General features: G+C 47.6%; 1 protein-coding gene across 1 annotated transcript in view; it reads right to left on the bottom strand.

Moving 5' to 3' along the window:
- The window catches only part of cunh8orf34 (chromosome unknown C8orf34 homolog), a 398,588-nt gene that overhangs the window by 197,183 nt on the left and 186,822 nt on the right, over positions 1-14,583 (bottom strand). Inside the window, exon 5 of the mRNA XM_043689235.2 lies at positions 2,566-2,591. Coding sequence (XP_043545170.2) covers positions 2,566-2,591 — 26 coding nt within the window. The remainder of the gene's footprint in view (positions 1-2,565; positions 2,592-14,583) is intronic.

Here is a 14,583-nt window from a genome sequence, read left to right as displayed (position 1 = left end):
TCAGGTGACAATCAGGTGTTTGATGAGTTCCTGGGTTTATATTCAATTCCACAATGGAGTCTTGGGTTAATACAGGCAAAACCTCAGTTTCAACATAAGATCACAGTATTCTGGAAGGTCCTTTTGCACCTAAATATTTGTGGGTTCCTTAGACCATAAGACCACAAGATATAGGAACAGAATTAGGTTATTTTTTCCAGTGAATCTGCTCTGCCTTCAGTAACGGCTGATTGGTTTCTCAACTCCATTCTCCAGCATTCTGCCTGTAACCCTTATCTATCTCTGTCTTAAACACACTCAATGACTTGGCCTCCCCAGCCCTCTGCGGCAATGAGTTCCACAGAGTCGCCACGCTCTGGCCGAAGAAATTCCTCCTCATCACCGTTCTAAAGGATCATCTCTTCCCTTTGAAAAATGCAGTACCAGGCAATATATTGACCCTGCATTTTTGTGGGAGCTGGTGGACCCCATCACAGTTTGTGCTGACCACATCTGGAGCAAGAGTTGGTTGCTTGAGTAATTCAGCTCGGAGCCGATGAGCTGGAGTCTAAACAGCTCATCCAGGTCTCTCAGTATTCTGTAAATTTCAATGAGATTCCCCCTCATCTTCCTAAACTCCATCGAGTATCAGAGTCCTCAATCACTTCTCATATGACAACACGTTCATCCCCAGGATCGTTCTTGTAAACTTCGGTTCCCACATCCAGACTGTTAATGTTATGAATAGTTGTGTTCTCAATACCTTGCAGAACTCCAGCGGCCATCCTGAAAAAGTCCCCTTTACCCCACTCTCTGCCTTCTGCTGGTCAGCCAATCCTCTATCCATGTTAGTACCTTGTCCCTAACGCTATGAGCTCTTATCTTATTTAGCAGCCTCCTGCGTGGCACCTTGTCAAAGACCTTCTAGAAATCCAAATAGATCACATCCACTGGCTTGAGGGTATCTAACTTGCTTATTACTTCTTCAAAGAATTCTAACTGATTTGTCAGGCATGATCTCCCTTTGATGAAGCTGTGCTGTCTAAGTCCTATTTTACCAAGCACTTCCAAATACTCTGCAATCTCATCTTTAGTAATGGACTCTAAAATCTTACCAACAACCGCGGTCAGGCTAATTGAACTTTAGTTTCCTGTTTTCCGTCTCCCTCCCTTCTTAAACAGCATTTGCCATTTTCTAATCCTCTGGGACTCTTCCTGAAAAATCATACCAATACCTCCACAATCCCCTCAGCTATCTCCTTCAAAATCCCTGGAGTCTAGTCCAACTGGTCCGGGTGATTTATCCACCTTCAGACCTTTCAGCTTCCCCAGCACCTTCTCCCTAGTGATGGCCACTACACTCACCTCTGCCTCGTGTCCCTCTTGAAGTCCTGCTATGCTGCTGGTGTTTTCCAATGTGAAAACTGATGCAAAGTATCTATTCAGTTCCTCTGCCATTTCTTTGTTCCCCATTACGACTTCACCCATTAATACAGACAAAACCTCAGTCGCAACATAAGACCCCAGTATTCTATCCAACCTGGAGACTCTTTTGAACCTAATTACTTGTGGGTTCTTAAACTGTTTAAGGAAACTTCACCATGAGCAACTAAATGACAAGAATATTCGGGGAGACAGGCCGCCTACTTGCGGAGCGTTTCAGAGAACACCTCTGGGACACCCAGACCAACCAACCCAACCACCCTGTAGCTCAACATTTCAACTCCCCCTCCCACTCCACCAAGGATATGCAGGTCTTTGGACTCCTCCATCGTCAGACCACAGCGAAACGACGGTTGTAGGAAGAACGCCTCATCTTCCGCCTAGGAACCCTCCAACCACAAGGGATGAACTCGGATTTCACCAGTTTCCTCATTTCCCCTCCCCCCCAGCCTGTCTCAGTCAAATCCATCAAATTCAGCACCGCCTTCCTAACCTGCAATCTTCTTCCCGACCTCTCCGCCCCCACCCCAGTCTGACCTATCACCCTCACCTTGACCTCGTTCCACCTATCACATTTCCGACGCCCCTCCCCCAAGTCCCTCCTCCCTATCTTTTATCTTAGCCTGCTGGACCAACTTTCCTCATTCCTGAAGAAGGGCTAATGCCCGAAACGTCGATTCTCCTGTTCCCTAGATGCTGCCTGACCTGCTGCGCTTTTCCAGCAACACATTTCCATCCAAGAATATTCGGTTATACTATTTAGAAGACAATAAAGTTGCTTAAGATGTAGGATGTGATCATTAATACATATATACAATGATAATGATAACAGTTCTCTCTGATTCCAGCTTATGCTGGATAAAATCAGCTGATGTAAAATTAATTAACCATATTTGTTGCTGGGAATGAAACACTAGTATCATCAACTGGTTCCTTTCACAAAATTATTCTCTGCAATACTTCAAAGTATTGTGTGTACAATTAATAGAAGTTATACAAAGAGTCAAAGTGCACTGTCGGTTTGTAACACTAAGTTACTAAGATCCCCGCTTATAAATTTATATCATAACTATATTGCACCAGTGAAAATAATCAATTCATGTCAAAATGACATTTATGAAAGGGAGATGCAAAAATGCTTACCTGATCAAATTCGTCAGTCGCAATACCTGACCAAATTAAGCAAAAAAAGGTCAGATTAAAATAAAAATAAATGTAAAACACTGCATTCTTTTGACTAACAATATTTTGCTGATCTGGATTCTGGATCATGTGTTTCTATTTACGTGAAACAAACAGAAAGGAACTGTTACCAATTGGAGTGGAATTCATGGGAGATTTGTGATAAAGTATTAATTATAAGTCCCAGAACAAGCACACGTTAAACTTTTTTTAAAATTTCAACATTTTTTATTTCGGTGAACCCAGTTACTGGAGTATTGAGAAGAAACCTTAGACACACCAAAGGTAAAATATAACTGCAAACCAAATACTCATTTCTCATTATCTGATTCAAGCCATTTTGCAACCATAAATGTTTTCCAAAATGACTACAATGTTTTTGTTATTCATTAAGGAATAAGTTATCTTCCCAATGACTCTCTCCAACAATTCAAAGATTTTTTTTTTGCTGTTTTCAGAAGCTCAGCGGCCATGTAAACTAGACAGGCTGCAACAGGGAGCTGAGGAAAGATGTTTAAAGGGAGGCAGCTGGTATTGTTCCCTTTAGGGAAGACAACATTGAGAGGAGTATGCTGAACAGAAGAGGTAGAGAGCATCCGTTCCCACTAGCAGAAGGACCAAGAATCGGAGGACATCAGTTTAAAGTGATTGACATGAAAAGATGACATGAGAGAGTATGTGAGGGATAAACAGTATGTGGTTAGGATCTGGAATTCACTGCCTGAGGGTGTGCCCCTCAGGCAGATTCTATTGTGGCCTTCATAACGGAATTGAATAATGATCTGGACAGAATAAAACATCAAGGCTGCAGGGAAAAAGGGAAGTGATTGGGATCAGTAGCACCCACAGAGAGCAGAAAGAGAAACTTTGAACTGGAAAACCTCCTTCTATACTGTTCCCCCTCCTATGGAATTTCACAGAATAGTGGAAAGTCAATGAAGTGGATTCTGTGTCTTGTTTGTCTGTAATTGCAGCTTTCCTATGTTATTAGTGTGATGCTAATGAATTTTGAAAAAGCAAAAGTTTAACAATTCTCAAAGCAGATGAAGAGACTGCTCAATATTAACGCTTATCCCAGACAATGTCAACACTAAAAGAGGCTTTGCAAAAAGCGTTTCAGGTCATTTTGACCACAGTGATTAGGGAGATAGAATTTAATTTCCTGTGACTGCAATATGGCTCATCAACCTCAAGGTCACCGATCTGAGTGCCATCTTTTACATTTCATAGATTAATTTGGTGCTGAGAGAAAATGCAGACGTTGAACTCTGAGACATGCCCAATGTACATCTGTTTGTTGTTTGGGATAGCTTACTTTAAAATAAGGTTTTATGTAGTGCTCAGTTTTTAGGTGTTTGATCCCATGTGTCTATTGACTTTTTTTTTGTGGCTTAATGTTGAGCACTGCTGTTTGATTCCCACCTCGGGCAACTGTCTGTGTGCAGTTTGCACATTCCCCCCGTGTCTGCGTGGGACCCCTCTGGGTGCTCCGGTTTCTTCCCACAGTCCAAAGATGTGTAGGTTGGGTGGATTGGTCATGCTAAGTTACATACAGTATCCAGGGACGTACAGATTAGGTGGGTTAACAATGAGAAATGCAGGGTGATAGGAATAGGGTGGGACTGGGTGGGATGCTCTTCAGCGGATTGGTGTGAACCTAATGGGCTGAATGGCCTACTTCCACACTGTCTGAATTCTATGATTCATTCACGGCATGAGGGCTTCTCCGGCTGGGCCAGAATTTATTGCCCATCCCTAATTACTCAGAGGGAAGTCAAGAGTCAATGACATTGCAGATTCTTAATCACCCTCTGAACAATTAGGGATGGGCAATAAATGCTGACCCAGCCAGACACGCTCTCACGTCATGAAGGAGTAATAAAAAATTCTGTGCCAAGGTGATCGGGGCTGTGTGTCGTTACTGAGAAAGGTGATCGGGACAGTGTGTGGTTACTGAGAAAAGTGATCGGGCAGTGTTTGGTTACTGAGAAAGGCGATCGGACCAGTGTGTGGTTACTGAGAAAGGCGATTGGACCAGTGTGTGGTTACTGAGAAAGGTGATCGGGCAGTGTTTGGTTACTGAGAAAGGCGATCGGACCAGTGTGTGGTTACTGAGAAAGGTGATCGGGCAGTGTTTGGTTACTGAGAAAGGTGATCGGGGCACTGTGTGGTTACTGAGAAAGGTGATCGGGGCAGTGTGTGGTTACTGAGAAAGGTGACCGGGGCTGTGTGTAGTTACTGAAAAAGGTGATCGGACCACTGTGTGGTTACTGAGAAAGGTGTTCAGAACGGTGAGTGGTTACTGAGAAAGGTGAACGAGGCAGTGTGTGGTTACTGAGAAATGTGATCGGGACAGCGTGTGGTTACTGATAAAGGTGATTGGGACAGTGTGTGGTTACTGAGAAAAGTGATCGGGACAGTGTCTGGTTACTGAGAAAGGTGATCGGGACAGTGTGTGGTTACTGAGAAAAGTGATCGGGACAGTGTGTGGTTACTGAGAAAAGTGATCAGGCAGTTTTTGGTTACTGAGAAAGGCGATCGGACCAGTGTGTGGTTACTGAGAAAGGTGATCGGGCAGTGTTTGGTTACTGAGAAAGGTGATCGGGGCACTGTGTGGTTACTGAGAAAGTTGATCGGGGCAGTGTGTGGTTACTGAGAAAGGTGACCAGGGCTGTGTGTGGTTACTGAAAAAGGTGATCGGGCCACTGTGTGGTTACTGAGAAAGGTGTTCAGAACGGTGAGTGGTTACTGAGAAAGGTGAACGAGGCAGTGTGTGGTTACTGAGAAATGTGATCGGGACAGTGTGTGGTTACTGATAAAGGTGATCGGAGCAGTCTGTGGTTACGGAGAAAGGTGATCGGGGCAGTGTGTGGTTACTGAGAAAGGTGATCGGAGCAGTGTGTGGTTACTGAGAAAGGTGATCGGGGCAGTCTGTGGTTACTGAGAAAGGTGAACAGAGCGGTGAGTGGTTACTGAGAAAGGTGAACGCGGCAGTGTGTGTTTACTGAGAAAGGTGATCGGGGCTGAGTGTGGCTACTGTGAAAGGTGAGCAGAGCGGTTTGTGGTTACTGAGAAAGGTGAACGGGGCAGTGTGTGGTTACTGAGAAAGGTGGTTAGGGCAGTGTGTGGTTACTGAGAAAGGTGTTCGGGGCGGTGTGTTTACTGAGAAAGGTGATCGGGGTAATGTGGGCTTACTAAGAAAGATAATCGAGGCAGAGTGTGGTTACTGAGAAAGGTGATTGGAGCAGTGTGTGGTTACTGATAAAGGTGATCAGAGCGGTGAGTGGTTATTGAGAAAGGTGATCGGGCCAGTGTGTGGTTACTGAGAAAGGTGATCAGAGCAGTGAGTGGTTACTGAAAAAGGTGAACGAGGCAGTGTGTGGTTACTGATAAAGGTGATCGGGGCAGTGTGTGGTTACTGAGAAAGGTGATTGGGGTGGTGTGTGGTTACTGAAAAAGGTGATCGGGCCAATGTGTGGTTACTGAGAAAGGTGTTCAGAGCGGTGAGTGGTTACTGAGAAAGGTGAATGAGGCAGTGTGTGGTTACTGAGAAATGTGGTCGGGACAGTGTGTGGTTACGGACAAAGGTGGTCGGGACAGTGTGTGGTTACGGACAAAGGTGGTCGGGGAAGTGTGTGGTTACTGAGAAAGGTGATCTGAGCAGTGTGTGGTTACTGAGAAAAGTGATCGGGGCAGTCTGTGGTTACTGAGAAAGGTGATCAGGGCAGTGTGTGGTTACTGACAAAATTGATTGTGGCAGTGTGTGGTTACTGAGAAAGGTGATCGGGGCAGTGTGTGCTTACTGAGAAAGGTGATCGGTGTGCAGTGTGTGATTACTGAGAAAGGTGATCGGGGCAGTGTGTGGTTACTGAGAAAGGTGATCAGGACAGTGTGTGGTTACTGAGAAAGGTGATTGGGGCTGTGTGTGGTTACTGAGAAAGGTGATCGGGGCAGTGTGTGGTTACTGAGAAAGGTGGTCGGGGCCGAATGTGGTTGCTGAGAAAGTTGATCGAGGCAGTGTGCGGTTACTGAGAAAGGTGATCGAGGCAGTGTGTGGTTACTTTGAAAGGTGATCCGAGCGGTGTGTGCTTGCTGAGAAAGTGATCGAGGCCATGCCTGGTTACTGAGAAAGGGGAACGGGGCAGTGTGTGGTTACTAAGAAAGGTAATCGAGGCAGAGTGTGGTTACTGAGAAAGGTGATCAGAGCGGTGTGTGGTTACTGAGAAAGGTGTATGTAGCTGTGTGTGGTTACTGATAAAGGTGATCGGGGCAGTGTGGGTTACTGAGAAAGGTGATCGGGGCGGTGTGTGGTTACTGAGAAAGGTGTTCGGGGCGGTGTGTTTACTGAGAAAGGTGATCGGGGTAACGTGTGTTTACTAAGAAAGGTCCTTGAGGCAGAGTGTGGTTACTGAGAAAGGTGATCAGAGAGGTGTGTGGTTACTAAGAAAGGTGTTTGTAGCAGTGTGTGGTTACTGATAAAGGTGATTGGGGCAGTGTGTGGTTACTGAGAAAGGTGATCAGGCCGGTGTGTGGTTACTGATAAAGGTGATTGGGGCAGTGTGTGGTTACTGAGAAAGGTGATCAGGCCGGTGTGTGGTTACTGAAAAAGGTGATCAGAGCGGTGTGTGGTTACTAAGAAAGGTGTTTGTAGCAGTGTGTGGTTACTGATAAAGGTGATCGGGCCACTGTGTGGTTACTGAGAAAGGTGTTCAGGACGGTGAGTGGTTACTGAGAAAGGTGAACGAGGCAGTGTGTGGTTACTGATAAAGGTGATCGGGGCAGTGTATGGTTACTGAGAAAGGTGGTCGGGGAAGTGTGTGGTTACGGAGAAAGGTGGTCGGGGAAGTGTGTGGTTACTGAGAAAGGTGATCTGAGCAGTGTGTGGTTACTGAGAAAGGTGATCGGGCCGTCTGTGGTTACTGAGAAAGGTGATCAGAGCGGTGAGTGGTTACTGAGAAAGGTGAACGCGGCAGTGTGTGTTTACTGAGAAAGGTGGTCGGGGCGGTGTGTGCTTACTGAGAAAGGTGATCGGTGTGCAGTGTGTGATTACTGAGAAAGGTGATCGGGGCAGTGTGTGGTTACTGAGAAAGGTGATCGGGACAGTGTGTGGTTACTGAGAAAGGTGATTGGGGCTGTGTGTGGTTACTGAGAAAGGTGATCGGGGCAGTGTGTGGTTACTGAGAAAGGTGGTCGGGGTCGAATGTGGTTACTGAGAAAGTTGATCGAGGCAGTGTGCGGTTACTGAGAAATGTGGTCAGGACGGTGTGCGGTTACTGAGAAAGGTGATCGGGGTGGTGTGCGGTTACTGAGAAAGGAGATCAGAGCGGTGAGAGGTTACTGAGAAAGGTGAACGAGGCAGTGTGTGGTTACTGAGAAAGGTGATCGGGGCAGTGTGTGGTTACTGAGAAAGGTGGTCGGGGCCGAATGTGGTTACTGAGAAAGTTGATCGAGGCAGTGTGCGGTTACTGAGAAAGGTGATCGAGGCAGTGTGTGGTTACTTTGAAAGGTGATCCGAGCGGTGTGTGCTTGCTGAGAAAGTGATCGAGGCCATGCCTGGTTACTGAGAAAGGGGAACGGGGCAGTGTGTGGTTACTAAGAAAGGTAATCGAGGCAGAGTGTGGTTACTGAGAAAGGTGATCAGAGCGGTGTGTGGTTACTGAGAAAGGTGTATGTAGCTGTGTGTGGTTACTGATAAAGGTGATCGGGGCAGTGTGGGTTACTGAGAAAGGTGATCGGGGCGGTGTGTGGTTACTGAGAAAGGTGTTCGGGGCGGTGTGTTTACTGAGAAAGGTGATCGGGGTAACGTGTGTTTACTAAGAAAGGTCCTTGAGGCAGAGTGTGGTTACTGAGAAAGGTGATCAGAGAGGTGTGTGGTTACTAAGAAAGGTAATCGAGGCAGAGTGTGGTTACTGAGAAAGGTGATCAGAGCGGTGTGTGGTTACTGAGAAAGGTGTATGTAGCTGTGTGTGGTTACTGATAAAGGTGATCGGGGCAGTGTGGGTTACTGAGAAAGGTGATCGGGGCGGTGTGTGGTTACTGAGAAAGGTGTTCGGGGCGGTGTGTTTACTGAGAAAGGTGATCGGGGTAACGTGTGTTTACTAAGAAAGGTCCTTGAGGCAGAGTGTGGTTACTGAGAAAGGTGATCAGAGAGGTGTGTGGTTACTAAGAAAGGTGTTTGTAGCAGTGTGTGGTTACTGATAAAGGTGATTGGGGCAGTGTGTGGTTACTGAGAAAGGTGATCAGGCCGGTGTGTGGTTACTGATAAAGGTGATTGGGGCAGTGTGTGGTTACTGAGAAAGGTGATCAGGCCGGTGTGTGGTTACTGAAAAAGGTGATCAGAGCGGTGTGTGGTTACTAAGAAAGGTGTTTGTAGCAGTGTGTGGTTACTGATAAAGGTGATCGGGCCACTGTGTGGTTACTGAGAAAGGTGTTCAGGACGGTGAGTGGTTACTGAGAAAGGTGAACGAGGCAGTGTGTGGTTACTGATAAAGGTGATCGGGGCAGTGTATGGTTACTGAGAAAGGTGGTCGGGGAAGTGTGTGGTTACGGAGAAAGGTGGTCGGGGAAGGGTGTGGTTACTGAGAAAGGTGATCTGAGCAGTGTGTGGTTACTGAGAAAGGTGATCGGGCCGTCTGTGGTTACTGAGAAAGGTGATCAGAGCGGTGAGTGGTTACTGAGAAAGGTGAACGCGGCAGTGTGTGTTTACTGAGGAAGGTGATCGGGGCAGTGTGTGGTTACTGAGAAAGGTGGTCGGGGCGGTGTGCGGTTACTGAGAAAGGTGATCGGGGCAGTGTGTGGTTACTGAAAAAGGTGATTGGGGCAGTGTGTGGTTACTGAGAAAGGTGATTGGGGCAGAGTGTGGTTACTGAGAAAGGTGGTCGGGGCGGTGTGCGGTTACTGAGAAAGGTGATCGGGGCAGTGTGTGGTTACTGAGAAAGGTGATCGGGATAGTGTGTGGTTACTGAGAAAGGTGATCGGCGCTGAGTGTGGCTACTGTGAAAGGTGATCAGAGCGGTTTGTGGTTACTGAGAAAGGTGGTCGGGGCGGTGTGTTTACTGAGAAGGGTGATCAGGGTAATGTGTGTTTACTAAGAAAGGTAATCGAGGCAGTGTGTGGTTACTGATAAAGGTGATCAGAACGGTGAGTGGTTACTGAGAAAGGTGAACGAGGCAGTGTGTGGTTACTGATAAAGGTGATCGGGGCAGTGTGAGGTTACTGAGAAAGGTGATCGGGGCGGTATGTGGTTACTGAAAAAGGCGATCGGGCCACTGTGGGGTTACTGAGAAAGGTGCTCAGAGCAGTGTGTGGTTACTGAGAATGGTGATTGGAGCAGAGTGTAGTTACTGAGAAACGTGGTCGAGGAAGTGTGTGGTGACTGAGAAAGGTGATCTGAGCAGTGTGTGGTTACTGAGAAAGGTGATCGGGGCAGTGTGTGGTTAGTGAGAAAGGTAATCGGGGCGGTGTGTGGTTACTGAAAAAGGTGATCAGGCCACTGTGTGGTTACTGAGAAAAGTGTTCAGAGCGGTGAGTGGTTACTGAGAAAGGTGAATGAGGCAATGTGTGGTTACTGAGAAAAGTGATCGGGACAGTGTGTGGTTACTGATAAAGTGATCGGAGCAGTCTGTGGTTACGGAGAAAGGTGGTCGGGGAAGTGTGTGGTTACTGAGAAAGGTGATCTGAGCATGTGTGGTTACTGAGAAAGGTGATCGGGGCAGTCTGTGGTTACTGAGAAAGGTGATCGGGGCAGTGAGTGGTTACTGACAAAGGTGATCGGGGCAGTGTGTGGTTACTGAGAAAGGTGATCGGGGCAGTGTGTGCTTACTGAGAAAGGTGGTCGGGGCAGTTTGCAGTTACTGAGAAAGGTGATCGGTGTGCAGTGTGTGATTACTGAGAAAGGTGATCGGGGCAGTCTGTGGTTACTGAGAAAGTTGATCGGGGCAGTGTGTGGTTACTGACAAAGGTGATCGGGGCAGTGTGTGCTTACTGAGAAAGGTGATCGGGGCAGTCTGTGGTTACTGAGAAAGTTGATCGGGGCAGTGTGTGGTTACTGACAAAGGTGATCGGGGCAGTGTGTGCTTACTGAGAAAGATGGTTGGGGCAGTGTGCAGTTACTGACAGAGGTGATCAGTGTGCAGAGTTTGTTTACTGAGAAAGGTGATCGGGACAGTGTGTGGTTACTGAGAAAGGTGATCGGGACAGTGTGTGGTTACTGAGAAAGGTGGTCGGGGCCGAATGTGGTTACTGAGAAAGTTGATCGAGGCTGTGTGCAGTTACTGAGAAAGGTGGTCAGGGCGGTGTGCGGTTACTGAAAAAGGTGATCGGGGTGGTGTGCGGTTACTGAGAAAGGTGATCGAAGCAGTGTTTTGTTACTGAGAAAGGGGAAAGGGGCAGTGTGTCATTACTGAGAAAGGTGGTCAGGGCAGTGTGTGGTTACTGTGAAAGGTGATCGGGGCGGTGTGTTTACTGAGAAAGGTGATCGGGGCAGTGTGTGTTTACTAAGAAAGGTAATCGAGGCAGAGTGTGGTTACTGAGAAAGGTGATTGGAGAAGTGTGTGGCTACTGATAAAGGTGGTCGGGGCAGTGTGTGGTTACTGAGAAAGGTGATCGGTGCGGTGTGTGGTTACTGAGAAAGGTGATTGGAGCAGTATGTGGTTACTGAGAAAGTTGATCGGGACTGTGTGTGGTTACTGATAAAGGTGGTCAGGGCAGAATGTGGTTACTGAGAAAGGTGATCGATGCGGTGTGTGGTTACTGAGAAAGGTGATTGGAGCAGTGTGTGGTTCCTGAGAAAGTTGATCGGGGCTATGTGTGGTTACTGAGAAAGGTGATCGAAGCAGTGTATGGTTACTGAGAAAGGTGATCGGGGCGGTGTGTGGTTACTGAGAAAGGTGATCGGAGCAGTGTGTGGTTACTGAGAAAGGTGATTGGGGCAGTGTGTGGTGACTGAAAAAGGTGATCGGAGCAGTGTGTGGTTACTGAGAAAGGTGATCGGATCAGTGTGCAGTTACTAAGAAAAGTGGTCAGGGCAGTGTGTGGTTACTGAGAAAGGTGATCGGGGCAGTGTGTGGTTACTGAGAAAGGTGATCGGGGCAGTATGTGGTTACTGAGAAAGGTGATCGGGGCGGTGTGTGTTTACTAAGAAAGGTAATCGAGGCAGAGTGTGGTTACTGAGAAAGGTGATTGGAGAAGTGTGTGGTTACTGATAAAGGTGGTCGGGGCAGTGTGTGGTTACTGAGAAAGGTGATCGGTGTGGTGTGTGGTTACTGAGAAAGGTGATTGGAGCAGTATGTGGTTACTGAGAAGGTTGATCGGGACTGTGTGTGGTTACTGATAAAGGTGGTCAGGGCAGAATGTGGTTACTAAGAAAGGTGATCGAGGCGGTGTGTGGTTACTGAGAAAGGTGATTGGAGCAGTGTGTGGTTACTGAGAAAGTTGATCGGGGCTGTGTGTGTGGTTACTGAGAAAGGTGATCGAAGCAGTGTATGGTTACTGAGAAAGGTGATCGGGGCGGTGTGTGGTTACTGAGAAAGGTGATCGGAGCAGTGTGTGGTTACTGAGAAAGGTGATCGGATCAGTGTGCAGTTACTAAGAAAAGTGGTCAGGGCAGTGTGTGGTTACTGAGAAAGGTGATCGGGGCAGTGTGTGGTTACTGAGAAAGGTGATCGGGGCAGTGTGTGGTGACTGAAAAAGGTGATCGGAGCAGTGTGTGGTTACTGAGAAAGGTGATCAGATCAGTGTGCAGTTACTAAGAAAAGTGGTCAGGGCAGTGTATGGTTACTGAGAAAGGTGATCGGGGCAGTATGTGGTTACTGAGAAAGGTGATCGGGGCTGTGTGTGGTTACTGAGAAAGGTGATCGCAGCTGTGTGTGGTTACTGAGAAAGGTGATTGGAGCAGTGTGTGGTTACTGAGAAAGATGGTCGGGGAAGTGTGTGATTACTGAGAAAGGTGACCTGAGCAGTGTGTGGTTACTGAGAAAGGTGAATGAGGCAGTGAGTGGTTACTGAGAAATGTGATCGGGACAGTGTGTGGTTACTGATAAAGGTGATCGGAGCAGTGTGTGGTTACGGAGAAAGGTGGTCGGGGAAGTGTGTGCTTACTGAGAAAGGTGATCGGTGTGCAGTGTGTGATTACTGAGAAAGGTGATCGGGACAGTGTGTGGTTACTGAGAAAGGTGATCGGGACAGTGTGCGGTTACTGAGAAAGGTGATCAGAGCGGTGAGTGGTTACTGAGAAAGGTGAACGAGGCAGTGTGTGGTTACTGATAAAGGTGATCGGGGCAGTGTGTGGTTACTGAGAAAGGTGATCGGGGCGGTGTGTGGTTACTGATAAAGGTGATCGGAGCAGTCTGTGGTTACGGAGAAAGGTGGTCGGGGAAGTGTGTGGTTACTGAGAAAGGTGATCTGAGCATGTGTGGTTACTGAGAAAGGTGATCGGGGCAGTCTGTGGTTACTGAGAAAGGTGATCGGGGCAGTGAGTGGTTACTGACAAAGGTGATCGGGGCAGTGTGTGGTTACTGAGAAAGGTGATCGGGGCAGTGTGTGCTTACAGAGAAAGGTGTTCGGGGCAGTTTGCAGTTACTGAGAAAGGTGATCGGTGAGCAGTGTGTGATTACTGAGAAAGGTTATCGGGGCAGTCTGTGGTTACTGAGAAAGTTGATCGGGGCAGTGTGTGGTTACTGACAAAGGTGATCGGGGCAGTGTGTGCTTACTGAGAAAGGTGGTTGGGGCAGTGTGCAGTTACTGACAGAGATGATCAGTGTGCAGTGTGTGATTACTGAGAATGGTGATCGGGACAGTGTGTGGTTACTGAGAAAGGTGATCGGGACAGTGTGCGGTTACTGAGAAAGGTGATCAGAGCGGTGAGTGGTTACTGAGAAAGGTGATCGGGGCAGTGTGTGGTTACTGATAAAGGTGATCGGGGCAGTGTGTGGTTACTGAGAAAGGTGATCGGGGCGGAGTGTGGTTACTGAAAAAGGTGATCAGGCCACTGTGTGGTTACTGAGAAAGGTGTTCAGAGCGGTGAGTGGTGACTGAGAAAGGTGAATGAGGCAATGTGTGGTTACTGAGAAAAGTGATCGGGACAGTGTGTGGTTACTGATAAAGGTGATCGGAGCAGTCTGTGGTTACTGAGAAAGGTGGACGGGGAAGTGTGTGGTTACTGAGAAAGGTGATCTGAGCATGTGTGGTTACTGAGAAAGGTGATCGGGACTGTGTGTGGTTACTGATAAAGGTGGTCAGGGCAGAATGTGGTTACTGAGAAAGGTGATCGATGCGGTGTGTGGTTACTGAGAAAGGTGATTGGAGCAGTGTGTGGTTCCTGAGAAAGTTGATCGGGGCTGTGTGTGGTTACTGAGAAAGGTGATCGAAGCAGTGTATGGTTACTGAGAAAGGTGATCGGGGCGGTGTGTGGTTACTGAGAAAGGTGATCGGAGCAGTGTGTGGTTACTGAGAAAGGTGATTGGGGCAGTGTGTGGTGACTGAAAAAGGTGATCGGAGCAGTGTGTGGTTACTGAGAAAGGTGATCGGATCAGTGTGCAGTTACTAAGAAAAGTGGTCAGGGCAGTGTGTGGTTACTGAGAAAGGTGATCGGGGCAGTGTGTGGTTACTGAGAAAGGTGATCGGGGCAGTATGTGGTTACTGAGAAAGGTGATCGGGGCGGTGTGTGTTTACTAAGAAAGGTAATCGAGGCAGAGTGTGGTTACTGAGAAAGGTGATTGGAGAAGTGTGTGGTTACTGATAAAGGTGGTCGGGGCAGTGTGTGGTTACTGAGAAAGGTGATCGGTGTGGTGTGTGGTTACTGAGAAAGGTGATTGGAGCAGTATGTGGTTACTGAGAAGGTTGATCGGGACTGTGTGTGGTTACTGATAAAGGTGGTCAGGGCAGAATGTGGTTACTAAGAAAGGTGATCGAGGCGGTGTGTGGTTACTGAGAAAGGTGATTGGAGCAGTGTGTGGTTACTGAGAAAGTTGATCGGGGCTG

This window comes from Chiloscyllium plagiosum, unplaced genomic scaffold, assembly GCF_037043375.1.
Source record: "Chiloscyllium plagiosum isolate Xiang-an unplaced genomic scaffold, Cpla_swu_hap1 HiC_scaffold_4, whole genome shotgun sequence".
In the NCBI taxonomy this organism is placed as follows: domain Eukaryota; kingdom Metazoa; phylum Chordata; class Chondrichthyes; order Orectolobiformes; family Hemiscylliidae; genus Chiloscyllium; species Chiloscyllium plagiosum.
This window is presented reverse-complemented; position numbering and strand designations above follow the sequence as displayed.